The sequence below is a fragment of the Ylistrum balloti genome, unplaced genomic scaffold, assembly GCF_031769215.1.
Source record: "Ylistrum balloti isolate Yb309-2 unplaced genomic scaffold, AGI_CSIRO_Ybal_v1 Utg370366, whole genome shotgun sequence".
NCBI lineage: Eukaryota > Metazoa > Mollusca > Bivalvia > Pectinida > Pectinidae > Ylistrum > Ylistrum balloti.
The window spans coordinates 442,298-468,153 of NW_026782258.1; the positions used below are offsets into that span (position 1 = coordinate 442,298).

General features: G+C 34.1%; 2 protein-coding genes across 3 annotated transcripts in view; one reads left to right on the forward strand and one right to left on the reverse strand.

The window, feature by feature from the left end:
* Nucleotides 1-15,479, reverse strand: part of LOC132553903 (C2 domain-containing protein 3-like) — a 32,085-nt gene extending 16,606 nt beyond the window's left edge. The window contains exons 1-27 of the mRNA XM_060218193.1: nt 15,434-15,479; nt 14,706-14,886; nt 13,877-14,083; nt 13,548-13,624; nt 13,146-13,306; nt 12,621-12,801; nt 11,699-11,888; nt 10,618-10,744; nt 10,221-10,343; nt 9,817-9,924; nt 8,725-9,025; nt 8,090-8,279; nt 7,684-7,799; nt 7,354-7,472; nt 6,599-6,757; nt 6,117-6,354; nt 5,718-5,818; nt 5,153-5,282; nt 4,572-4,696; nt 4,189-4,290; nt 3,794-3,880; nt 3,355-3,540; nt 2,866-2,926; nt 2,491-2,640; nt 1,796-1,924; nt 1,562-1,656; nt 401-538 (exon numbers count right to left, since the gene is read on the reverse strand). Coding sequence (XP_060074176.1) covers nt 401-538; nt 1,562-1,656; nt 1,796-1,924; nt 2,491-2,640; nt 2,866-2,926; nt 3,355-3,540; nt 3,794-3,880; nt 4,189-4,290; nt 4,572-4,696; nt 5,153-5,282; nt 5,718-5,818; nt 6,117-6,354; nt 6,599-6,757; nt 7,354-7,472; nt 7,684-7,799; nt 8,090-8,279; nt 8,725-9,025; nt 9,817-9,924; nt 10,221-10,343; nt 10,618-10,744; nt 11,699-11,888; nt 12,621-12,801; nt 13,146-13,306; nt 13,548-13,624; nt 13,877-14,083; nt 14,706-14,886; nt 15,434-15,479 — 3,828 coding nt within the window. The remainder of the gene's footprint in view (nt 1-400; nt 539-1,561; nt 1,657-1,795; nt 1,925-2,490; nt 2,641-2,865; nt 2,927-3,354; nt 3,541-3,793; nt 3,881-4,188; nt 4,291-4,571; nt 4,697-5,152; nt 5,283-5,717; nt 5,819-6,116; nt 6,355-6,598; nt 6,758-7,353; nt 7,473-7,683; nt 7,800-8,089; nt 8,280-8,724; nt 9,026-9,816; nt 9,925-10,220; nt 10,344-10,617; nt 10,745-11,698; nt 11,889-12,620; nt 12,802-13,145; nt 13,307-13,547; nt 13,625-13,876; nt 14,084-14,705; nt 14,887-15,433) is intronic.
* A 550-nt stretch (nt 15,480-16,029) lies between these two features.
* Nucleotides 16,030-25,333, forward strand: LOC132553895 (protein phosphatase methylesterase 1-like). 2 transcript variants are annotated; one of them, XM_060218183.1, is made up of 16 exons: nt 16,030-16,109; nt 17,141-17,243; nt 17,532-17,624; nt 17,748-17,805; nt 18,568-18,619; nt 19,172-19,240; nt 19,483-19,568; nt 20,102-20,192; nt 20,528-20,593; nt 20,773-20,965; nt 21,484-21,547; nt 21,781-21,846; nt 23,235-23,279; nt 23,772-23,836; nt 24,147-24,214; nt 24,857-25,333. In XM_060218183.1, exons 1-16 carry the CDS (start codon nt 16,036-16,038, stop codon nt 24,873-24,875), a joined length of 1,212 nt encoding a protein of 403 aa, XP_060074166.1. In that variant the 5' UTR covers nt 16,030-16,035; the 3' UTR covers nt 24,876-25,333. The 2 variants fall into 2 exon arrangements, with proteins under 2 accessions (XP_060074166.1, XP_060074167.1); XM_060218184.1 differs by having other exon boundaries at nt 20,773-20,953.
* Nucleotides 25,334-25,856: the final 523 nt, after the last annotated feature.

Here is a 25,856-nt window from a genome sequence, read left to right on the forward strand (position 1 = left end):
AATTACATATCCAGATAGTTGATCAACAGCTATTTCCTTTTTATGATTACCGATTAACCTTTTCTTTTATGTGCGTATTTCAGCGAAAACCAATCGTTATTGTTCATAAGGTAATACCCTTATACATATGCGATAATAATAATAAAAATAAATCAGTAAAAAAGCCAGCTTTAACATTGATATCACTTTTAACAACGTAAGCATAAGATGATACAGTGTACTAAACAAATCCAAAAGATTGGTGAAGGACATTGTCTTCTACTGTAAATGACCAAGTTAATGTTCAAGGTCTCATATTTATGAAATGTGGTGATAAGTAACTTAAGATTTCACCCTAGTATCTGCTGTATATTGCTTAGTTACCTGTACAACATAGGTGTATGTTGTATATATAATTTACCTGAGATTGTTTCCCTCTTTCTGATAATTCTGTATCTACTGCCACCTGTTTCAGTGGGAGGCCAAAGGATTGTACTGATGGCTCCCCTCTCTTCTGCATGGTTACCATGGCACACAGCTTGGCAAGTGGCAAACTTGTCTGAAATTCAAAACATCATGTTGGTAATGTCAATAGAATATCCTACAGCCTAGCATCAACTAAAACACAGCCTAGCATCAACTAAAAGACAAATGTAATTCTATTAAACCATTTATACATAACAACTCTTTACGCATGAACCACACCAATAAGGATATTTTTAAGTATTTATTTACATACAACACCATCAAAGATGAATAAGAAAGATGAATGTTTTTAAATTTATCCCATCAATTCTTGAAACAGCCCTGTAACAAACCAACATCGACTGATGACAGTAATTATGGTTCTTACAGCAAGACTATAACATAACCTTTGTGTCAGTGACATTTTTGTGACTTTGATGTGACCATATTTTTACTATGATGTGACTATATTAAGAGTATGATGTGGGTGATAATATTGTGACTTTAATTGTGACTAAGATGGGACTAAGATGAGACTTTGATCTAACTACTGTGGATTCATTTATTTTCGTTGGGTTCAATTTTCGTTGTTTCTACAAATTAGACAGTTTCGTAAGATGGGAAAAAAATAAAAACGTTAGAATTTTCTCTTTTTGCTTCCAGTCGAAATTTTTTCTGTTTGTATTAAGGCTAAGACAAGAATAAAAGAACTTTTTTTTCAAGATGGCGTCCTGTGTTTTTATAACGCTGTTTACAACAGTCTCGCATTAATATCAAACCACAAATCAGTATATATCCTGGCGTGTAATCAATCGTAATTATCAGAAACAATTGTTTTCAGCAGTCATATGAAAACACCACGCGTATCGATTGGACCATGTGTGTATGCATTATTAATAATTTGGACTATGACATAATATTGTTTTAGCATCAATATGTTTAATAATATATAATTATATATTATTTTATCATATATGACATTTTCCTGAGAACTGTAAATATGATATGACTACTGTGACCAAAACATGACTATATTGTGACTATGACAAAACATTATTTTGTGACTAGACATGACATTATTGTAGCTGTGACGTGACTGGTGATAAGAGGGATGTACCTTAGCTATACACTGGTCCCTGATGTTGGGATGGTAATACCGGCACCAAACCTCAAATGGAATACCTCCACTGCCTCCTCCAGCGCCCGCACAAGCTGTCAAAGCAGAAAAGTAAACTCCTCATACATGATATTGGGCAACAGACAAAACAGAGTTGATGTAAACTATTGGGTACATCTTGTTACGTAACAAATGATATAATGTGACTATACCATTACAGGTTGGATGACGTACCTGTTAGTAACTCTCTCTGTACAGGAGTTGTCTGGGCAAGCACTATTCTGTGACGTGTAATATCATTGAAAGTGGGATCAGGAATGCAAAGAGTTGTAGCTGTCCGGAATGACTTCATACTGGGTATACCTGGATTATTAAGTGAAACCATTGGTAATTAATCATTTTATTTCAGAACGTGATGAGTATCCCTGCTCCTATGCAAATTAGTACAAGTGTAATTGTTTCACGTGTTGATTAGGAAATAAAATAGAATTAATATTGGATGTGACAGAAATTGATAACAACATAATCTCCCCTCCTTCCTTTAAAATGTTGATAACATTAAAACTGTATCATCGCTGCATCATCTTACTTTTCCTTTCATTTTTATTGAATCTGAGTGAAAACCTTCCTTAAAATTTTTCAATTAAAATACTAACTAAAATTGTTTTTTTTTTTTTTACAAATTTTTAAAATGAAATTAAAACATAATGTGATTTATTTCATGTCAAAAGCTCAAATTCCCAATTAACAACAATAACAGAAACAACAGGTACTCCTAATAATCTATCACGAAGAAAAGTGATAGGTCAATTGCTGGTATTGCAGTAGTAGAAAAACTAGCAATTACTTTACATTCAAGATACATATAGACATAATGCTTTCTGCTCAACTAGCAGTATTACTTTGTCACTTCTGTTCCCTGAATTTACCATTTTTGGCAGGTGATGAAGCAGGCTGGTCCGAGTGTTGCTGTACAGGAAAATGGTACTGTATAAAACAGTCAGCCTCACCCCAAATCATGTTGTCAAACAGTGCAAGGCCTCGGATACCTTCTATCACCACTTCAAAAATGTGTTCCACTGTCAAAGCACCAAGCAAAATATTGTACCTCATTTATATCATCAAAATCTTAAAACAATTCCTCCAAATAGCTTACAACAGCGCTTCATTGATATTCTTTTAATCAAATAGTTGATTTTTTTAACAGTCTATTTTATCATTCTTATTGCAAATCTGAAATTTTTGAAATTCTGAACTTTCATTTTTATTTACAGCTGTAACAAACTATTTGCCTGGGTTCTTACCTGAATTATCTGCTCTGGACTGACTATATACAGGACCATGACTGCCTGGTCTCATCATATCCTCTCTAAAGTACAAAAGAGTTCAGTTTATCTCTTGATACAATTTGACATTCCTACAGTACAAACTTTACCATAGCTTTAGCAAGAAATACTACTTAGTAAATTATTAACACCCCCTCCCCCATACAGAGTGAGAGGCTATCATAACATGGGACAATGTGAATCTTGAAAGATTCATGTAACTAACAGTTCTTTAACATCACCCCATGCTGTATTCACAAAATCATGATCTTTCAACATCATTGATCAGAAATTGATCAAAGATTGAAAACAAAATTACTGCACTGAATTTTAAGTTTCGTAGAGACATGAGTGGTGTGTCTTTTGATATCAGCGATATATCTAGGATGTTTCATCCAGTAATGGCCAGTCTTAATCATGCTAGAGTGTAGTGGACATGTTTATGAATTGTCCAACTCCACAGATAACAAACCTTTCCAGGAAGTGTTGTGGTCGTTCTGGTGGCCGCAGTATTGGACCATCTAGTTTGAGCCGCTGTAGTTCTGTAACTTGTTCTCCAGAGCCCATGGCCAACAGGACTTTGATCTGACCAAACTGTACCCCACTCAGAGGATCCACTATGGGCAGGTAATTGTCCACAGATATCACAGGATACTTGATGAAAAAAAAAGGCAGACAATCATGCAGAAATAGTAAATAACAGTACTCCAGGCATCTCATTTAAGAATTCCCACTCCAATTACTGGAATTGAAATTAATTTGAGTCAAACTATCTTGAAGTTAATTCATAGCAAACATTCAAGTTATAATAACTTATTTATTGTTGTAGATTTAACACTGGATAAACGTGACTTAATTTTGACTCGTCTCCCATAACAGAAATAAAGGTGTCATTTCATTACTTTACCTGTGATTTCAGTAATGCGTTAGATATCTTGTTGTCTCGGAAGGACATATAAAACTGATGTAAGCTCAATTTGACGATTCCAATCAACTGTAAACAATACAATATAAACAATTGTTACATATTACATGGAATCTAGTCCAATATAATCTGATATTTTAATGGTTCTAAATATTTCTAAAAATTAGGACTAAATTTAACAATGAATACTTTTACAAATCTTGCATTCCTTTGTCCACTGAATCTGCCTTAGAAGACAATTGATGTTTGCTGTTACTTGATTCATTAGGTGGTACAAAAAGTAGGTTGTTTCCACAGGAGAAAAAAACCGTTTCCTCTGACAGAGTATTATTTCCCAGAAACATTCCTATATATGGTTTCAGAAGGTCAGAAGTTACCTTGTCATTTTCAGCAGAAGTTTTCTTGTCCCAGACTTCTACCACCATAAAGTTGTTCCTCATTCTCTCCAATAACGACCCAGACAGTAACACAGGGGCAATCTGTGAACACAGAATTATACATCTGAGTGCACTAATATGAAAATGAATGTAGAATTATTTTATCTAGTATCAAAACATATCCCTAGCTGTCTATATGAATAATATTCCTTTCTTTTTTATGAATTGTATATTCAATAAAAAAATTAGTCCAGATTTTATTTAGTCACTTGAGGGTTTCATCTAAAATGGTCATAAATAATTTCCCTATTTCCAAAGAACTTCCTCTATGCACATCCATTCTTTCTACTCTAGTAGGAATATATAGATAATGAAACACAGACCTGAGCAAAGTTGAACTGGGGCTCAAATGTTCCCCAACAGACATTGGAGTGGACAGCATCATTGCACCAGAACATCCGACACACAAGGTAGGTATTTCTGGTGTTGGTGTCCCGAGCCTTCATTCCTACAACATCAAAGTTAAAGTTTATTTGCACAGAAAATTCACTGTTCCCCAATATAATGTGATCATGTACACAAACATCAAAGATATCTAGAATGGTTAACCTCAGAATGAATGAAATGACTGCAACCTCACAAATACCTGAATGTTCTAACCATACTTCAGTATCTCTTGGTTAGTAACAAAAATGTATCAATCTTAAAAACAAATCATTCAGAGATTGAAAAATTATTGTTCACAAATATTGAACCAATCTGCAGAAAAAACTTCAGTTCAATGCAATTTTAGCAAATAGAATTAACAGAGAAAATGCATGTCTAGTTGAAAACTGTTTATGACTAAATAAAGTTTTGAAAGAATTATTCATCACAATGAAGTACTTTCCTAATATCTAAGTAATTTGCTCAAAAGGGATATTTTTTTAAGTGATTCGTAGCTAATAATGAGTCTAACGCTGACCTGTTGTAGATAAGGCATGCGGCTGAGGTGGGAAGACAGGATGTCGTTTGATGGAGGACAGGGATGGAATACCCTGAATTGTGATGTTATGACCTTCTGGTATCAGCAGTAAAGTGTGCAGAGTCATCGCCTGTTTAGAGTGATTACAAGACTGGCATGGTCATATGTTACACAACAGAATATGATAACCATTCTTGAAATATAAGACATTCACCAAAAAGAGTGATACAGCGATATAATAACAGATGGATAAATCTGTAAATATCTTTTACATATTTTTGACATAATTTTTTTTTAAAGATTTCAGCACTTGAACTATTATGCTGAATTATCGTAGCACTAATTTTAGTTCCCTTTTTTTGCATGATTTATATCATAGGTGCACTCATCATGTTTTTGTCAAAACTTACGGTGTGCTAAAAAATGAGTCAAATCAAAAGATTTTGCCTCTGAGAGTATCTTTGCTATACCAATTATAACTACAATATGTAAGCAGTAACTCACAATCATCAGAAAAAATACAATCTCTTCAAAAATTGTTTCTACCAATTACAATTGAACTTACCTCTGCATTGGCATGTGGGGGCATGTGGTAAGACTCCAAGCTAGGAGGCTGGGATGGACCAGGGGCAGGTAACAGTGAGCCCAGACTGCTAGTCTGTGGATCTGTAAAAAAAGGGAATAAATAATTGTTTTCACTGCCTGCGTAGTTGTTGTAATCCTATTACAACACAAATTCACATGACTCCACAAGTACAGTATATACTTCTCACAATTCCATCCAGCTTTGTGCTATAAGCAAATGAGATAGATCTGAATTATTTCACTGTGGTGAATTTCTGAAATATTGCTAAAATGTTTTTCAATGTCAAGTTTGCATTGTGATGTTCTACACAGAAAATGAGAGATAGGATTTGGTAGTTTTAATTTTACCTGAATGTGATGTACAGTTTGGTAGACTAACCTTTACCTGTGTGTGAGGTAGGGTTCTGTAGCACCATTGAGGACAGCTGAGTATTTTGAGCACTAGGTATGAAGTCAGGGGGTAGTGGCGGTTTGTCTAGTTGTACAGGTGGGGGAGGGGGAGGTGGCACCGTCTGAGGTATTGGCACAAACTTGGCCTTTCCACTCATTTCTGCTAGTTTGGCTCTGGCCAGGGCTGAGGAGAAATCTTTGCTGTCTGATGCCAACTCTATAGACACCTGCATTATAAAAACTTTTCATCATTAACTTGAAAACACACGTATGCCCCTAATTATGTACAGTATCTTCTGGCGGTATCAGAGATGGACAGACAGTTGAAAGATATAAAAAGTAAATATATACTGCCCCAGCTTTGTTTTAGAAGAAGTAATGTTTCAAATACTCCACAATTTCTTATTATGACATATTCATTTATATCAACAATACAATGAGATACAATGCTCCCTGAAACATCCTACAAACCTTGAGAGAACCGTAGTAGGAGTCTAGACTGCCCCGGAGAGAAGAATTGAAGGAGGAGTTACGTCCACTCTCCCGAATCTCTAGCTCTCGACCCACTTGTAGGTTGTCAGACCGTAGAATGCTTTTGAGGGGGATCCCACAACTACCTACCAACGTCGGCTACAAAAATTAAACAAAGGATGTGTTAAATTATATTATCAATTCATACAGTATCACCTATATAATGATGTCATACAGCATCAACTATATAATGAAGTCATACAGTATCACCCATATAATGACGTCATATAATATCACCTATATAATGACGTCATACAGTATCACCTATATAATGACGTCATACAGTATCACCTATATAATGACATCATACAGCATCACCTATATAATGATGTCATACAGTATCACCTATACAATGAAGAGAAGAAGTCATTTAAATATTTTAGCATATTTGACCCCTGTGAACTTTAAATTAGGTCAAGGTCATTCTTTTTATCAAACTTGTTAGTCCTTCATCCCATCATACTACAGGCCTAGTTTCAGCACCCTGGGCCTTTTAGTTATTGAGGAGAAGTCATTTGAATGTGAAATTTACAAATGACGGATGGCTCACAGCATTCGGGTCAGATGACATAAACATCCAAGCAAAATGTGTTAAATGGAAAAGTGATGATCAGTAAATTTTGCTTATGTAGCATTTGTTATTGCCTTTAAGACATATCTGTTTGATAAATCTACAATACACAGATAAGACTTACCACTTTCTGTCCTGCGGTACGCGAGAACAGCTTAAAGATGAGGGCAGACTTCCACCATTTTTCCACAGCACTACCATCAAACATGATGGGAAACACAGATCTATGGTTAAAGCTGACCACTAAATCAAACAAAACACCATTATTATATACTTTAATGTTTGAAAAATAAAATATTCACAGTGTTCATTACTGATGTACTTATATTCCATATTACTCGGACATAGGAGTATGTATTTGATTTCAGTCATTTTTTTAATTTCCAAATGGCACAAAAATTTTGCAGTAAGTTTCCTCTTTTATCTAAATATTGGTCTAATATTCATAATTTACCTCCATCCTTAACATTTTTGGAAGCCACACGCATCACCTCCGTTGCCATAGCATTAGGCGAGTACTTATCTCTGGACGTGGCCACAACAGGAAACTGATACTCAATGAAGTAGGTCCTGCAAAAAGTATAAATCTTTCTGTGTCTATGCTGCCTGTCATCAATTTTCCACATGTACTGATTTTTTTTCTGTAAGAGCTACCATTCTACAAAGCCATAATTCACTGAGCTTCTTTTTCTTTTTTTGTAAGGATTGAGATATGAAACTTTTATTCTTCCGAAAGTGTTTTGTTAACAATATTTTCCCTGATCGATAATTAAGAATTCTGTGAATCTTAATGCAAATGTCGAAATACTAAAAGCAGAACTGTCAGTTATAATACTCGATGAATGACATGATCAACTTACACTGATTTTTTGGCTTTAGGAGAGGGTTTCGGTGGTTTTCCTGCTTTACCCTTCCTCTTGGAGGAATTGAGATCCTGGGCGCCTCCTAGATATAGAGAATCTACAATCACCCTTGCGACATGAACCCTCCCCAGCAGTGTTAATCGCTCCACACTGAGGCCATTGCCTTGATGTCGCTTCACAGGCTTTTCTGTATGGTAAAAATAACACAAGTCTATGAACTAATTTGTAATAAAAATATCTGAGTACCTTGCATTTATTTCTTCACTACAGGTAAGGTTGTGCATGTGATAATCAGTAGGATATACAAATTTATCTTATCTACATCTTTGAATTTTACATTATAATCTAACAATACATTTATTAATAAGCAACAATTTATTTTACTTCAGAATATTGTTTCAATTACATAGCATCATTTTACACTTTCATCTATCTGCTCTTTGACATTAACATTAAATCTTTATTTGGAAAATTTTATTTGAAACTAATGAGGCATTCTGGACCACTTTGAAATAGAGGAAATTGTAAAATAATATATGAAGTAGCTATATTCAGACGTTACAAGGCATGACTTTTAAATAGCATTATAATGTCCAATTTATAATAAAGAGAAAAAAAAGATAAAAAATGACCTTCCTCTGGTTCATCCAGATCTGAGGCAGGCATGTCAAATGAAACTTGTGAGACCTCTGAGCGTGCAGTCATTAATTCACTATCACTAGCCTCACTAGCACTACTTCGTGCACTACTACGTGACCGTCTCCTCTTCTTCCCTCCCTTAACTTTCGTTTTCACACGAGACCTTCGCTTAGGCACTTTTAATGATACATCATCTTGTTTCTTCTTTTTCTTCTTTTTAACCTCCAACTCCTCAGATGGAGGAGGTTCTGGAAACTCGAGGCTAGTGACAGATGATCGTCTTGAAGGAGGCCTCTGGAATACCAAAAGGACAATTTCATGAGGTTTCGAATTTTTGTCATATTACAGAGATCCACATAAAAATATAGTCTGACATCTCTTGTGAACAATTTATACCCAACTTTTGGTAAAGCTACAATTTTCTAAGCTTTTCAAGATGAAAATCAAAGGAACCCTCAAAATGAATTTCCACATGTCTCACAATCGATTTATTTGAAGTTTAAACATGCAGATATCAAACTATTTCCATAGAATTTTTAATGACCATTTATGCATTCCTTAAATAAATAGCAGCTCCTGATAACATCTTGCAAAATTTGAAGGTTTAACATGTTCTAGGCTCCTTAATAATGTCTACTAGGCGACCCCATTTACAGATTCCTGTAGCCTAGTTATAATTTTTATTTACACAGTACATAAGCCTGCTCTTCTACGTATACTTGCTAGTAACATTTATTATGACCATAATTTCTCCTGATAGAATCTGAATATGACGTATAAATTTCTTGCTTGTCATGCAGTTTGGTGAAAGTGAATTCAACTTTGCATTGTTGTCACGGTTGCAAGTCAATGTGCTGCTTTAACTGGCCTACCTAAAATTATGAGCAATAATTGTATATCATCATAAAACATGAGCTACAAGTACTTGGGTTAATACGTTTCAGTACACATGCAAACTTCCTCGTTAACTCAGTTGTCCTTTTTCTGTTATAGTATCTTATTTGATGTTCAACCTCTAAATGTATCACTTTTAAATGATCAATCATTTCATGTAGATAGACAGCTACTTCTATCAGTAAACTTACAACATTAGCTGGGTCCTCCATTGAAGTATGTAGTTCTCCATTTTGTTGCTTAAATGGTAAAGGGTGCTCATCTCCACTAAGTTCACTGACTCCACTTAAATCACTCTCCTGTAACATGCAAAGCATTCATTAGCAGAGATCAACCTCTAGAAAGATACAATTTCTGATGACAGGATCAACCGGACATATGGACAATGTATATAAGATGATTTGTAAAGCCTACCAAATAATCCTACAAAAGAATTTTATAAAAGTTATATTAAAGGCATCTAACAGAAGATCGCTTTGAGTTAAAAACATTACACAAACTGAGAAACTATGTACATTAACTATTGTAACTTGCATTTAGTGTTTTATTAAAGAGTTTGTGAAGGATAGACTCCCTGTGGAGTGAAGAGTCTTACCATATTTTTGTAGAAGAGTTCCTGAAGGATCGACTCGCTGTGAACCGGATCACCAGGATCACTCATTAGATCTAAGTCCTGTGATATGCTAGATCTAGGACTTCCTCCCATCATCTTTAGTATCTAGAGTTAAAAAAAAATATTACACACTCTGTTTTAACATATCATCTTCCTTTATTTTAGATAAAAAAGTCTCTTCATTAAAGAAATTATTCTTCAAAATATTATATTCAATTGCATGTTGCTCACTTCTGTAGTATTCAACACAAAGTGGGTGATATCCAACATCTGTCGTAATTAACAATTATTGGGTAGGAAATCATAGTAAAGTTGGTGATACTTTCGAGGGTATGACGTCAAGTGATGCTATGAGTTTAATATGTATTAGGATACATACCTGCAAGTTGTCTGTCAGCTGGTTTCCTAATACAAAGTCGACAGGATCACAGTCAGTCTGTGAGATGTCAGTTGTTCCCTTTTCTGCCTTAAGAATCTCTTTAAGCAGGCTTCCTACTGAACTGCGTCTGGAGTGATGAATTGATCTTACATTTACAAAGAATGATAAATTTTATTTTAAAAAAGTAAGTCAAAAAGTAAACAAAACCACATATCTAAACAGGATAACTTCTCTTTTCTGTGACTTAACAGAAGAGCTAACATGTTCACCATTAAATACATGCTTCCAGTTTTTGTGGCCCACTACAAATGAACAACACTTAAACTGGTACCCCTCACACTTCAAAATGAAAGGGATGTAAAAAGCAACATCATGAAAAACTGTCTGTTTCTCAATACAAGACATCTTCATCAGAATGCTTGTGTTTCTCAAATAATCTTTGATTGGAGCTTTTTGTTAACCAATATTACAACAACAGCTTTTCACATCCACATTTTCTTTTCTCCATCTAAGTATCACTTAATGAATTTTTCATTTCCTTTTTTTCTTTCTTCCTCCCCTTCTTTTCTAACATTGACCTCCTCTCATTCACACCTTGATATGTACCTTGATACAGCAAATTCAAGGTTTTATTTATTCATTTTTATGGCGAATAAAGTCCCCCCAATAGCCAGGGTTATATCACAACAGCTGTCAAGAGATACAGCTAAAGTGAAAAACAAAGCACAAAAGGAAATGGAAGACAACATTTTGCAGGTAAATGAATTTGTTTGTAATTCTTCAGGGTTTTTTGGGTATGATAGTGGGCCCAAGCCTACAATGAATTTACAGAGAAGTTAAATTCCAAAAATTTGCAATTCACTCCGGAGAATTTCCTGCCCAATTCAACAATTTTTTTCCCAAAATGAGGCAAACAGCACCCATCCTAAATCAGTAAAAAAAAAAGACAGGCTCTCAGATGTTTTCATGGCAAAGAAAATTTGTTGAAAATGTTCATTGATACAGTCAAGCAACCTTTCTAAGATTCTATTTCATTTTTCAGTAAAACTTAGACATAAAGATTCAAACAACAAGTGCCTACCTTTCTTCTTGCATATCTGGTTGGTTTGTGTGTAACTCCTCATCTTTAGGAGGCAAGTATGACTGTTTGACACTAGTCTGAGGCCCACCCTCATCCACAGAAGATATGATCATCTGGTCTCGAAGCTTGTTCCCACGATCAAGCAGCACAGACAGGAGGTCTGACTGGGACTGTCTGCCGGCAGGAATATCTACAGCAAACCAAACAACTCGGATATATATACAATTATATACCAATATCTACAGTAGGCAGTCACTTATATATACACAATTATATACTAACCCACAGCAGACAGTTTAGTTTAAACATATTTTATTTGACCAAAAATCAAATGGAATTGGACACGAGTTAAACAACTTAGGAACATTCTCTTCCATAAACAATTATACAAGGTAACATACATATATGGCAGTATTTCATCAAACATTGAATCATTGATTTATACATAAAATAAACATAACAGCAGACAGTCACTCAGATGTACACAATTATATACAGATATATACAGTAAACTGAGTCACTCATTTAGAAACAATTACAGACTAATATATACAACATATATATTGAGTCACTTCATATATAGACATATTTATGAATACCTACTGTTACATATGAATCCTCTTCCAAGTCTATGATAGAATTCCTAAACTTCATTGCATTAATTAAAAGCCAATAGCCTATCTGTTTGGTAAAACCTAAGCTAATTACTTCTATGTGTTTATAAATCAGTGACCTGCATAAAAAGGCAGTCAGACTTGACCTACTTATTTACTTATTTATACACAGATTGTCAGATTTGACCTACTTATATTGTGTGATCATAAATAAGTGACCTACATACTAGTCAGACTTGACCTAATTATTATGTGTTGTCATAAATCAGCGACCTACATACCATGGTTGTCAGACTTGACCTACTTACTCTGTGCAGATGGTAGGTCCTGACTTAGGTTGGTTGTGACCACATCCCCATTAGTTGTGATGGCCACAGTGCTGCCTGACTGTATCCCAGACAATTGTCTCTCCTCGGTTTCCTGCAGACTGTAGTTTAATTGTTTTCGGAGGTCTTCTGCCCGGTCGACATAACCATTCTGAAGGCCATTCTTGAAGTAAAGTATAAAGTGCAATAACTTACCATAACCTTACTGAAATCCATTCAGGTACATTTTGTTTCTGTATAAAAATTTGTTCATTTCATTACATATAGAGCTAACTTTGGATGATGGAGTTAGAGTAGTGCATATATTACATATATTTATTCTACAGATGGAATGGACATAAAGCTCTTATATAGGTCATCGCATTCACATTTAATAAGATTTCAATGAAAGAAATGAATCACCTAAATATCGGTTTCTCTGATGTTATGGTTTTAAGGAAACTTACTCTTACAGTTTAACTGAAGCTATCTGAGGGACCAGTATTAAATTACAACATAATTACTTACTTGATGGGATGCTGGAGAGATAAAAGGATCCTCCACTGGTTTTTGAGGGGCCTGGGAGTGAGGTATTGGCTGAACTCTCTGTGGATACATTGACTCCTGTGTTGCTTGAGTTTCCATACTGATGTCTGTAGTTGGTATAGACCCAGTGCTGTCATAGGAGGCTTATCAAAGTAAAATTTGTAAAATTAATTAATAGTTTTATCTATTTATTACTGCATAAGATCATGAGAAGATTATCTCTAACTGTACAGGCCATTACATTACCACAAGGATTAATCCTCCACTTAATTGACATATATAGGTACAAAATGTGTTACTTTTAAAAGAATTGTGCAAAAATCTTTTCCAATTATCATAACAGGAAGGATCTAATAAACAACGTGTTAATGTAATTCTTTTTACCCATTAAAGATTCCAGTATTAATGATACATGGATTTCTCCCAACTTTTCTTCTCGTGGTGAAAATACAGGGTACATCCTGGAAAAAGAAGAAAGACTCTTTACACATTTGTTATACAATAAGTACAAGTAAATGAATCAATTTTGATTATATCATTTCATTTTCAGAGGGCTAATTTTTAAAATGTCTATCAAATTAAAGAAAAAATAAATTAGGTGTACATGTTCAAACTTTTTCATCTTCATTAATTATAAATATGTGTGTCTATAACATGGGCTAGTGTATGCTGTTAGAAAATGTATATATGTCATATCCTGACACAAAACACACCCATCGATAGGCCTGGTGTTAGACAGAAGTCCTATTTGTGTTATTTCTGCCTGCCCCACTGGAATCATCATAGGCCCACTGAGAATCTCCACTGCCAGACTACCCATGTCCACTAGATATGATGCAAACTGTCTTGGACCAGACCTTACTGGGTACCTGGCTGTTGTCTTAGCTGGACCCTTATCACCTCTTTTCACATTTAGTGGTCTGTAAATGAAATAGTAACAGGAATGACAGCATTATGATCCTGCAGTGATTTTTGTCTGATTTTCCAATATTTTCATGTCATATACCTTCCATTACTAAGACACAAAACATAGTAACTAATTAACTAGACCTTCTGAAGTTACAACTCAAAGAGTTAAATAAAGGTTTCCCAATGTGCATGTTGATCTAACTCAAGTTAGTTAATTTTCAAATTTAGAAAATGAAGCGATAACACACTGCTACAGAGTTTATCACATGTCATAACAGTTGTGAAACAGACACAGAAATGGGATAATTGTAATTCTTCAGTTACATTCCATATGTTAACTTTAAGTAAATATAGAGTCTTGTAGCTATGATGGCATACAGAAAAAACTATATTCCTTGTAGTGGTACACTGACTGTACACCAGACAAAACCTTTATCTGATTAGGCAATGTGTAAAAGTTTTGCATACAAGGATGGGCTGATATTGCTACTTTAACCTAGATTGTAAGTGTAGACTGAATAGCATTGGATATGACCACTATCTAATTAATGCCTCTCATTTAAAGTAATATACTAGGCATTTTTAATGAAGTTATAATTACATAAACAAAACTATATACTTTACAATTATTACCTGAATAAAGCTCCATCACCATCTTCACCCCACCACTTCACCCTGACATGTGTGACATCAGGAGGATTAGGGGAGTGCCAGTGGATTTGGTCAATGTTTAATCGACAGAAACATCGCAACTGACCATCCACCTGAGGGGGTAGGCCTGTCTGCACTTGAACATCCTCCATTTGCCATGATCCTACAAATGTATTTTGTATTTTATCATGAATAAAATCCAATGGTTGCACCAACAGTTATTGCTTAAATGTAAAAACGGTATAAACACTGATACTTTAGGGGGATGGTTGTGAACACATGAACATCCTCCATTCGTCATGACTCTACAAAAGCATCTCTTTTTATCTTTAATGCATAAAATCCATCAGTTGCACAACCGTGTTTTAATATGAAAACGGTATAAACAGTGTCTCTTTTTAAGCTTTATCGATCGATGCAATAGAAAATTAAAGACGACCCTGAGTGTAATTCACCAATATTCAAAATCAAATGCAGGAGGGGGTCGATTGGGCCTGTTTATTCCTTTTCGTCGATTCCAACGGGCATTGGCAAGAAATTGCAAAACATAATCTGCATTGTTTGCAGAGTAGAGATGAGCTAAATGGATTACCGATTAATCATACAACTTTAATATCACATATTTATATTGGCGCCACCATTAAACGTCAAACTTGACAGCATGTACGAACATGGTTCGAAGTCAACGGTTTGTTTACAAGTACGCTTACCTCGTCTTTTGGTTGACTTGGAAGATTTTGCCTTCTTTTTCACCATTTCTGATGTAATTCAAAATACTGCCATAGAAATGACAGCATCTTAAATGTATCCTGTCAATCGATATTCACGCCTCGAATCTGTTACCATCCAAAACATTCCGTCCAAACTTGTCCGCCATAACTCTTATCGTCCAGAGTTCTCGCAACACGAGATTACATCAACTGTTTAAAATAAAATTATTCAAAAGCACAAATGTCCAAAACACTGTCGTGGTATATTAACTGAATAATATTGATATATCAAATTTTCATCAAATAAACTCATTGTATAACAGATAATTATTTCCCATCGTGGTTTAGAGATTATGAATTTGGTTTTACGGATCGCGGAATAATAAGTCTTAACGGATTATAAAAAAATCTATTTGTGCCAGTGAAGTAAAGCATTGTGGCTTTTGATAATTCATTCCCACTTTTCATGAATACTAAGAACAATATATATCATCACAAGTACGCATGGAGGGGAATTACCAGATGTGTAGAGTAAATGTCAATATTCAGGTTCCGTACTATTTCTACAAACCGTATCCGATTTTGGCTTGATTTCAAGAAAGATGTCTGCTCTCGAGAGGCAAGCTTTGAAGTCCAAGATTGGTGGTTTACCACCAATGCCTCCATCGGGAGTTGGGTAGGAACAATTTTATCGAACGAGTATATCATGGTTTAATGTATTCATAAATGTATCATATGATAAACTGGGGTAAAACACCAATCCAAATGACATGAGTATGAAGAGAATACCGGGCACCTGTCACTTATTCAGCTGACAGTCATGGAAATACCAATGTTTATTCCTAAATGACAAGAGATCATTTCTGTCTTGGTTTATAGTTACAAAGCTATTATTCCATTCAGGTCGGTATTGATAACTACTTATATGTCATATGGCATGCACACTAAAAACAGCTGATGAAGTTGGAACTTGCAGTAGTGTAACGTACGTTAGAGTAGAGTTATTTCCCTTACAATACCCTTACAAAGTAATTTTTGGTACCAGAATATTTGTTTAGACAAAGCTTAAAGAAAAAACAAGCACAAATCTTTGCAACATACACTTTGTACCAGTGCAAATTATGTTTTTCAATTAAGTGTCATTGAGCATGGTTATTACTTCACATCTTATTGATAATCAAATGAAAATTGGATACAGGCTTAGGTCCTAGCAATACCTTGGTTATGGTACATCAGCCGATTAAGAACATCATTTGTCACTTGCACTCATTATGGACAAAAAATACAGTTCTGCCTGTGTGAAAATTGAAATACATATCATCATGTATCACCCTATATGTATCTTAATATTTCAATCTTTCATATTTTTGTGGTTCAATGCTATTCTTAATTTTTCTCCACTGGAGCACTGGTTCTGTCTGGTTTTCAAACCATTGTTTCCTTATCTCAGTGCTTATAAATCTTTCATACCATGGCTCTATGAGTTGACATTTTTGTCAGTATGTAGAAAAGAAAACTTATAAAAGATTCTTTTTATGTTTTGGATATTTCACAGACTACCATCAAAAGCAGAAAAGGGATAACAATGTGTTATCAAATCCATTTAAAAACAACAGCTTGCTTTGTTTGAGATGCCTGAAATTTTACTTTTGTGTTGAAACCATGATGTTTATTACAACACCCTTGGACTGATTTGATCTGTTGTAGGGGAGGAGTGTCCAAGAGGAACCTGATGAGGAAGAAGGACTACACAGCAGTTCACTGGGATAAGTACTTTGATCAGAAACATGATGTCCAAGTAGGAGAAAGTGTATCTTTTCTGTAAATGATGTGGTTTTAGACATCAGAATTTATTAAATGTTTGATTTTAACAAATTTGGAAGTAATTGTAGCAGTAGAAAATTGTGACATACCTGGTTTTCAATAAAACTACCAGTTCAATAGAAATGCCACTAAATATGATTTCATTATGTAGCGATAACCCCTAAAATATTTAGACAGATCTTATAGGTTTGAATCCTAGCAGGATTAACAAAGCATCAATGAATACTGTTATCTGTGAAGAGTTGTAATTACAAAACCTTGACTTTGACATTAGACATTCCGATTGTATGAATGTGGAACATCTGGACCAGTTCTACTCTTTTTACATGGAGGTGGATTTTCTGCTCTTTCATGGTCATTGGTGTCGGTGAGTCCACTTGTTTTGATCATATCTGTCACACATTCATGTTGTGTTTAAACAAAATCATTCTATTCCAATGAATTTTTTTCAATGTTTAAGTGCTCATTAGGCGATTTATTTGTTTTCCAGTCCACACTCTGTCAGTTGGTGACCTGTCGATGCGCTGCTTTGGATCTCCGAGGGCATGGTATATATTTCTTATTAGCCAAAGTCAGGGTTTAAAGAGTGTTTTATTATAGTGATCTTTTGTCAAACACACAAAACAACCAGACTAGAAATTAACAAACAATGAAAACTTGTTAAATAGCCTATTTTCAAACAAGTTGTAAAAATATTTATTCCATTTTTATTTGATAATGTAATTTATTCTATGAATGGCATAGCATTTTGTCATGTATGAACAATGTTAAGATCATTAATCTGACTATAGCTATTGAGCCCAGAAAAGTTGTTGGTGAAACCATTGCAGTAACTCAAGGCTGCAGAACAAAGTTTGTACTCTGTGCTCAGGTCTTATTGGGCTGAAATTGTAAAATAAAAAAGTTCCTCTGCATATGTTTTACCCATCTAAAGATTCTGTCTGAAACAATGTCAAATAGGTCCCAAAAAATGACCTGCCACTTTCAGATATCATCTATGATCAGCTGAAGAAAAGAAGATTGAAATACCATTTGTTGGGTTACAGATAAAATGACTACTTTTCTATGCCATTTTACTAGAGTCTCTCTGAACATTTGATTTTTTTTTTTTTTTTGCATTGGAAATTGAGAATTTTGTATCTGTTTCCATGAAAAATTCAGAACCATTGTTAGCAATGGAAATTTTATACCCATGACATACAATTATTGTAAACATAGACCCATTCTAGTTTGCATAGAATGACCACATTCTCTAAGGAATATTTAAAGGCATGGCTGTAATATGTTGATATTTTGATGAATACTTTCAGGTGATACAGTTTCCAATGATGATGGTGACCTATGTGCAGAGACATTGTCCAGGTATTGAACCCATGTTCCCATGTTAAGTGTTTTTGTCAGCTAAAGGTATTAACATAAAGCAATTTTTAATATTTTTTCTTGTGAATCCAGAGCACCATTTCCAAAATTTTGATATGTCCAGTTACAAAGACATATATAGCCAAACTTAAAATTTGAGTGAGTCCCACAAGAAAAGCATGAGTCTATCGGAGTCCCAAAAATCACTGATGTGATCTATTATTGTGTAAATAATTGAACTCTTATAATGAATTACTGATTTGTTGACATTGTGTTGTATTTGCTTGTGCTATTTGCCAAAATTGTGATTTTTTCCCCCATATATCAACAACTTTGTTCAATCTGTATTGAATGTACCTCCCTACACCAGTAGGTTGAATTAAGATTCTTCAGGTGTGGTTATTGATAATTTTGACTGACACTTTAACATATCATTAGAATAATCACAATAACACTCCATCCTTTCAAAACACTTTCATATTTTTTTTTAAAGAAATTATCAATGCAGTGTTAAAAAAAATGAACCACAAGGTAGATTAATATGTCTTTAAACAGTGATGTCGGTGATGTTGTGAAATCCTTATATGGAGATGAGCCGCCACCTATAATTCTGATTGGTCACAGGTAAGATACAGTTCATGTCATATCTTAACTATTTCAGCATGAGACTAAATAAAATCTATTTTGGAAAATTTCTCATATATTGGACTCATTTTTGACTAACAAATTTTAATGGGTTTCAAGAAAGCTATAACAATTAATTTGTTTCACTGGAGAAATATCAAATCTTGTTTTCTCTATTACATTAATGAATTTGTTGGAGGCCCAAATTTTGGTGTTTGTTTATAAAATGTCATGTGTTTCAGTATGGGAGGAGCTATTGCAGTACACACTGCAGAGAGAAAACTTATACCATCAATAATTGGTCTGGTTGTGATTGATGTTGTTGAGGGTAGGTATAGGTACATTTTTACCAGGAATGTTAAACAGAAAAAGAATTATCTAAAAGGTGATAGGTTTATTTGCTGGCCCATTAAAGATTAGAAAATGTATAGTGCTCCAAGCGACAAGGAGGGAGTAACAATCTGTGTCATTCATTCATTGATTTTGAATCAATACAGAGGAATTTGAAATCAACAATATCAGATGTTTTGAAAACTACTAAATTTTCAGTATTTATTAGAAACAAGTATTCACAAAGTGAAGCTTTTTCTGAAAAAAGTTTGTGCCACAATATTTCTCTTTTGAGTTATCGTCCTTGACTCTCAAGTTTGGAGCTGTTCATGATAAGAACAGATTGTTGTCATCTGGCTCAAGTTAAAATTTTACTTTACTATAACTGTAATATTACACTTTTCATGTTAAAATGTCTTCGTGAGCTGATCAGGCCCCTGGGCATCTCATTGATTACCATCACCTTTAGTAGATTGTTTCCAATCCTCTTCTGAAAAAGACTTAGAGAAAAATATTATCTTTATTGAACAGGCACTGCTATGGAGTCACTTAACAGTATGCAGAGTTTTCTGCGTGGAAGACCATCTACGTTTAAATCCCTAGAGCATGCTATTGAGTGGAGGTTTGTATAGATTTTTTTTATGAAGCATAACGGTAAAATGATAAGTTGTAGGATTTTGGATAGTCTTGGCTAGAGTGCAGTTTTATCAAATTACCTATGTGTTTCAAAAGTTTCCTCAATGTGCTACCTATACTACACAGAAAATAAGATTGGATATGGTATTGCTTAATGATGTTCACTATCCTATTAGATTGACTATTTATCAATAATGAAGTATATGTTCTAAATTCATGATAAATTTGATTTTAAATTGATCATTGTCCATTGCAAATGGTATTAGTTATTGTAATTTTTTTTTAATGAAAAATTCCTAAACCACAATATTGAATTTGTAGTGTTCGAAGTGGACAGATAAGGAATCTGGAATCTGCCAAGGTGTCCATGGTTGGGCAAATAAAACGGTAAGTTATACACAACAAATTCTTTTAAATATATTCTAAAAAGATAATCTTTGATGGAGAAGTAATACTTAAACTCAATTTGAAAATGCCAGTCATTATGTGCCTTACATCAATTTTTCTTTTTGTTCTTTTATGAATGAAAATCATCTTTAGAAGAAATTTCTAATTTTCTATTTCAGACTTGATACTCAGGAAACTGCTACATCTGAAATGGAACAAGATTGTGGGTTAGAGTTAAGTACATCAGGATCAAGGGTTGGTGATGCTATACAAGAGGAGGATGAAGATGGAGAAACCACATCCCCAGCAGAATCTCAACAGTCCAGCAGCTCTGATCATTTTAGAACACCAAAACCAACAGTGAGTATAGTGGTTTGGCTGCTTTTTATTTACTGGCCAGGAGTTAATTGAACTCCTCTCTTACCAGTTCTAACTGAACACTGAAATTTGAAAGAAGAGATTATTTGGTCCCTCTAAAGCCAGTCATGGGTTTATTTAGTTCTTGGTTCTGTATTCTACAGTATAAAGTATCCACATAGTTACGATAATAGAGTCCTGCTCAACTCTATCAATAGACATTTCAATTTGATAAAAATCATTCTCAACAGTGATCTTAATTCCCTTGTCCATCATCTTCCGAAAATAATTTGGAAGTGACTGAAACAAAAAGAAAAAACGAATTCCTCTGGTAACAATCACAAACATTTAATCAATTTGAAGACAACTCTCACACCAAATAGAACGATAAAGCAGTCAAACATTATAAGTAAATCAACCAGTAAATTTTTTCTAAAAGGTTTTCACTGATGAATGATTGACTTAGAATCTATTTGTAATAATTTTAATAGTGCTGTGATAGTGGCTGTTTTAAGAAATAATTTGTGTTGCAGACAGAAAACTCGTCCCAGTACACATGGCGAATAGATTTAGGCAAAACAGAAAAATACTGGAAAGGTAAGTATACAATTGTACATAGATGTTCTTTGTTTACCTGTTTATAATGCATTAATATTTTAGTGTTATCTAAGGAAATTGAGCACTCTATATATACTGAATAGGCGCTGGAATTTCTTGAATTTATCAAAAAAAATTATATGTAATGACAAGTGATATTATTGAGATAGTGTCATGTTATAATAGTGTTCTTCATGATCTCTAAATAATTAAGTATTTTAATTTTATCATAGGATGGTTTCAAGGCCTGTCTCAAAGGTTTTTATCCTGTGAAGTTCCTAAGATGTTGGTTCTTGCTGGTGAGTTGATCTGTGATGGTTAGATCAGACTGCACAGACTTTGTACATGGTATTGAATAAATACGATCATGATTGCATCCACCTGTATATCCACCCAGAAATTGTGTGGTAATCGGTACCTTTTCTGAAGGAGTTTTCAGTAGTACCATGCAGGTTATGTTGCACTGTCACAATATTAATTTATTGCTGTATAAAACCACTGCTATGATAAGTAATCATTGTTATTTCTCAGCAAGATAATTACAGCATGTACAATACAATATGACAGTACATTTAGTATTTTGGCAAAGGTACATAAAAAGTGAAAATTCATTAACTCAAAGCTGTTAGGACAATGAAAAAACTTTTTTGAGTTATAAGATTATTCAAGTTAAAAGAGTTTCAACTTCAGCTGTAAGAATTTGTGTAATAAATAGCCTTAAAAAAAAGGCAATTTTTATCATTGATTTACTGACACCTTGTGAATTTCTAAAGGACAAGAATATCAATACACAATGTTAGCAATTCATTCAAAAGTTACAAACAGCTTTATAAAGTTAATATAAAATATAATATGAATATTACATTAAATAAAGAAATGATATCACAACACTTGCATGCAAGTATTAGCTGAGATCTCACAGTAAACTGGAAATAAAAGTGTGCAAATGCACACCAGATACAAAATCACTGCTCTGAGATGTCCATGATGAAAATGATTGGTAGAATGTGACACTGAAAAATGTATCACTCAACACTTCCTTGATATTACTTTCTCAATGGTAACTGATTTATTATTTTTTGGCTTTCTCCATTGATATCAAAATCATATATGTGAAAACATTAGCCAAGACTATGACTTCAGCTGTACGAGGAAGTTCTACATGACCAGGAATTACGACCCAAATTTCAGTGTCACATTGTCTTGAGATTTGGGTGTTAAATAAAGTGCTTTTTATAAGTAGTGATTACAATTAATCAACATTGATGAAATCTGATTCTTCTTAATATTAACATGTATTAATTGTGACAACAGTCAAGAGAGATTTCATTTTTAAAGTGATAATGGGACATAGGATGCTATACTATAGAGTGAGACACAGAATGACTATTTGTCTTAACATTCCAGGACCAAATTTTTACTTTGAATTATCAATTTTATCTAGTTTTCCAAATGTTTATTTTCTGAGTCTTCATTACAGATATAAAGAGATAATTTTGCTGATACTGGCATAGTACTTTAATTTAAGTTGGGTATTTAAGTTTGATTGTACAATATTTTTAGAAAGAAAGAAGGAGGAAAAATTTTTTTTCAGATGCAAAGAACTTTTTACGTGTAGATTTTGTATCTTGAACTTTGTCACTGAAACAGTCATTTCAGAAATGTGTATCTTTTTTCTCTCCAAAAGGTGTAGACAGGCTGGATAAAGATTTAACGATAGGGCAAATGCAAGGTAAGACCATGAGATATGAAGTGAATATGGATATGTAATATTAATTGTGAAAGACATGGTCTCCACCTTTAGGGGCTTAAGGGGAGGGGCCAAAAGGGTTCAGATTTCAAAAATCTTTTTCTCAACACCCAAATAGAATCAATGCTCCTCATGAATGGAAAGGTCTTGATATGCTCTACTAAAACTTAATTTCATGACCCAATGGACTCACATTTCCCCTTGTGGAGAGGGTGAAATTTACTATAAATTATCTCAAAACAGCGCTGCCTTTCCTCATGTTTCATATGGTTACAAAATCATATCACTTTAGTGTTACCTTCAACCATATCACAATTTCTATTTCATTACACTTGAAAGGAACTTCACCTAGTATCGTTTTACATTCAATATTGTTTACCTCAGGTGACAGTCAAGGTCGCTAGGCTTCATGTTCGAATTTAGAGCTAGTCTAATGTAACAAAGTATTAATTCATTGCTTTGTGATATTTACAGGTAAATTTCAGATGCAGGTGTTACCTCAGAGTGGCCATGCTGTCCATGAGGATGTTCCAGATAAGGTATATATCTACAGCACTGAGGCTGTTACACCCTTCATACACCAATGCACAAGTACACACTGAAGTTCACTGATTTTAAATGTATTTTGATGGATATAATAAGACATTCATAGTAAAACCAGAACTCAGATTTTAACCAAATGTCAGTAACTTTTCAATATTAAATTTGCCTTGTCTATTTTTTTAGATTTGAATCCATTATAAAGATGAGAAGATAATAATTTTTTGATGCATTTTTGTTGTAATAGACTGTACCAATGAAAACAATGTTATTTGCATTCATTATTTTTGTGAAATTTCAATTATACAGGTAGCAGACATTTTGGCAACATTTATGGTGAGATATAAAGTCGCTGAACCTAGAGACAGTTTTCAAAGGTATTTTGAATTGAAATAATACTCTCTGTTACAGAATATTTCTTATAACAGGAATGTGACATTCTATATTTGATACTATTGGGAATTTTCTTGAAGAAATAGATAATTCCAGCTATTATAGTACTATATTTTAATAACTATATTTCAGGTAGATAAATCCAATTCCTGTGCTCTAAAAAGAATGAAAGGATAAGTTCATGTATTTATTGATTAATATTTCTTTAAGCAACTTTGTGATTTATTTCACAGTAAAGTGTTTTAGTTACTGACCCTGCAACACTCTTTCTGTAATATATAATGAGGGCAGGAAGAAAGGTTGTGATCCATAGCTGCAATAGGAGCTGTTGCTTAATTCAGTGTTGTTCCTTGAAAATTAATACGCTGTATGGATGAAAATATTGGCAAAGAGACAATCTCTATACTGCAAAGGGTTATGTTTAAAGTTAAAAGACCCCAAGTTAGGGAGGGATTACTAAAATGTGAAAATCTCCCCAGTTATTCATTACATTGTTGAAAACAAAAACTTTCAGAAAAGTATTGACATGTTGATACAATGTGACAATATCACAAACTGAAATTTTAAAGGAAGTTGGTGTTTTATTTCATTTTCCAGAAAATATCACTTTTATGACTCTTTTACAGGTCCTTTCCAGCCTGTTGATGCTCATGAAGTCCATTGTAAGTGGAGCTATCAAACCTAAGGGTTGTGTTCAAGGTTCGTAGTACCCATTGTTGGACAGTCCTACAAAGCTTTTGGTGGATGCATTGTCAAATAAACAAACTGACCTGCTGACCACTGTGTCAAAATACATCAGAAGCAGATAGCTGAATGCCAATCCCCACAGTTTCAATACATATGTACATGTACTGGCTATGGTTAATTACGAGATTGATGATACACTGTGGTACAGGCAGCATGATCCTGTGATATGTAAGAGGAGGCAATGTTCTGTGTCATTCTACAATAGTGTAGTGGACATATGAATAATTAAAAGGGCTGTGGATGTAAATTGTATCTGGGCCAGTACAACATGTTCTTAAATTTGTTGTGCTTGTCAGGAGAATGATCTTTTCTCTTTTTACAAAAAAACTAATGCATAAAAAGTAAATTTCATGAGATGTATTTTGTTCACTATTTGTTAGGTCTCCTGAGATAAAGTCTCTTGGTGACCTGTTGCGATTGCCTTTCGTCTGGTGTCATGGGTCCTGTGTCCACTAGCTGTTCACATTTTCAGATTCTCAAAAACCCTCAAAGCAGTGCCAAAAGCAGTCAAATGGCTCTAGTTTTTAAAATCTGTACCCAGATATAGTAGAAGTAAGTGCTCTTCATGGATGGAAGCATCTTACGGTACTTTACCAAAACTGTGAATTTTATGTCCCCAGGATCTCGCATTTTGTCCTTAGGAGGGTGTGTATTTTATTATGGGTTATGAAGTAAACATACATTTTTGAGCATAGTTAAATTTCCATTGGAAATATTTCAAACTTGGTTTGAACTATGATTGAAGGACGACGGCATGATGGTGTGCACATATTGATCCTGGCTGACCCCCAGGGGCTGATGGAGTTGGCCAAAAGTGGTCAAATTGACTCAAATTGCAAAAATCTTCTGTACACCTAGATAAGTTAGAATCAAATGCTC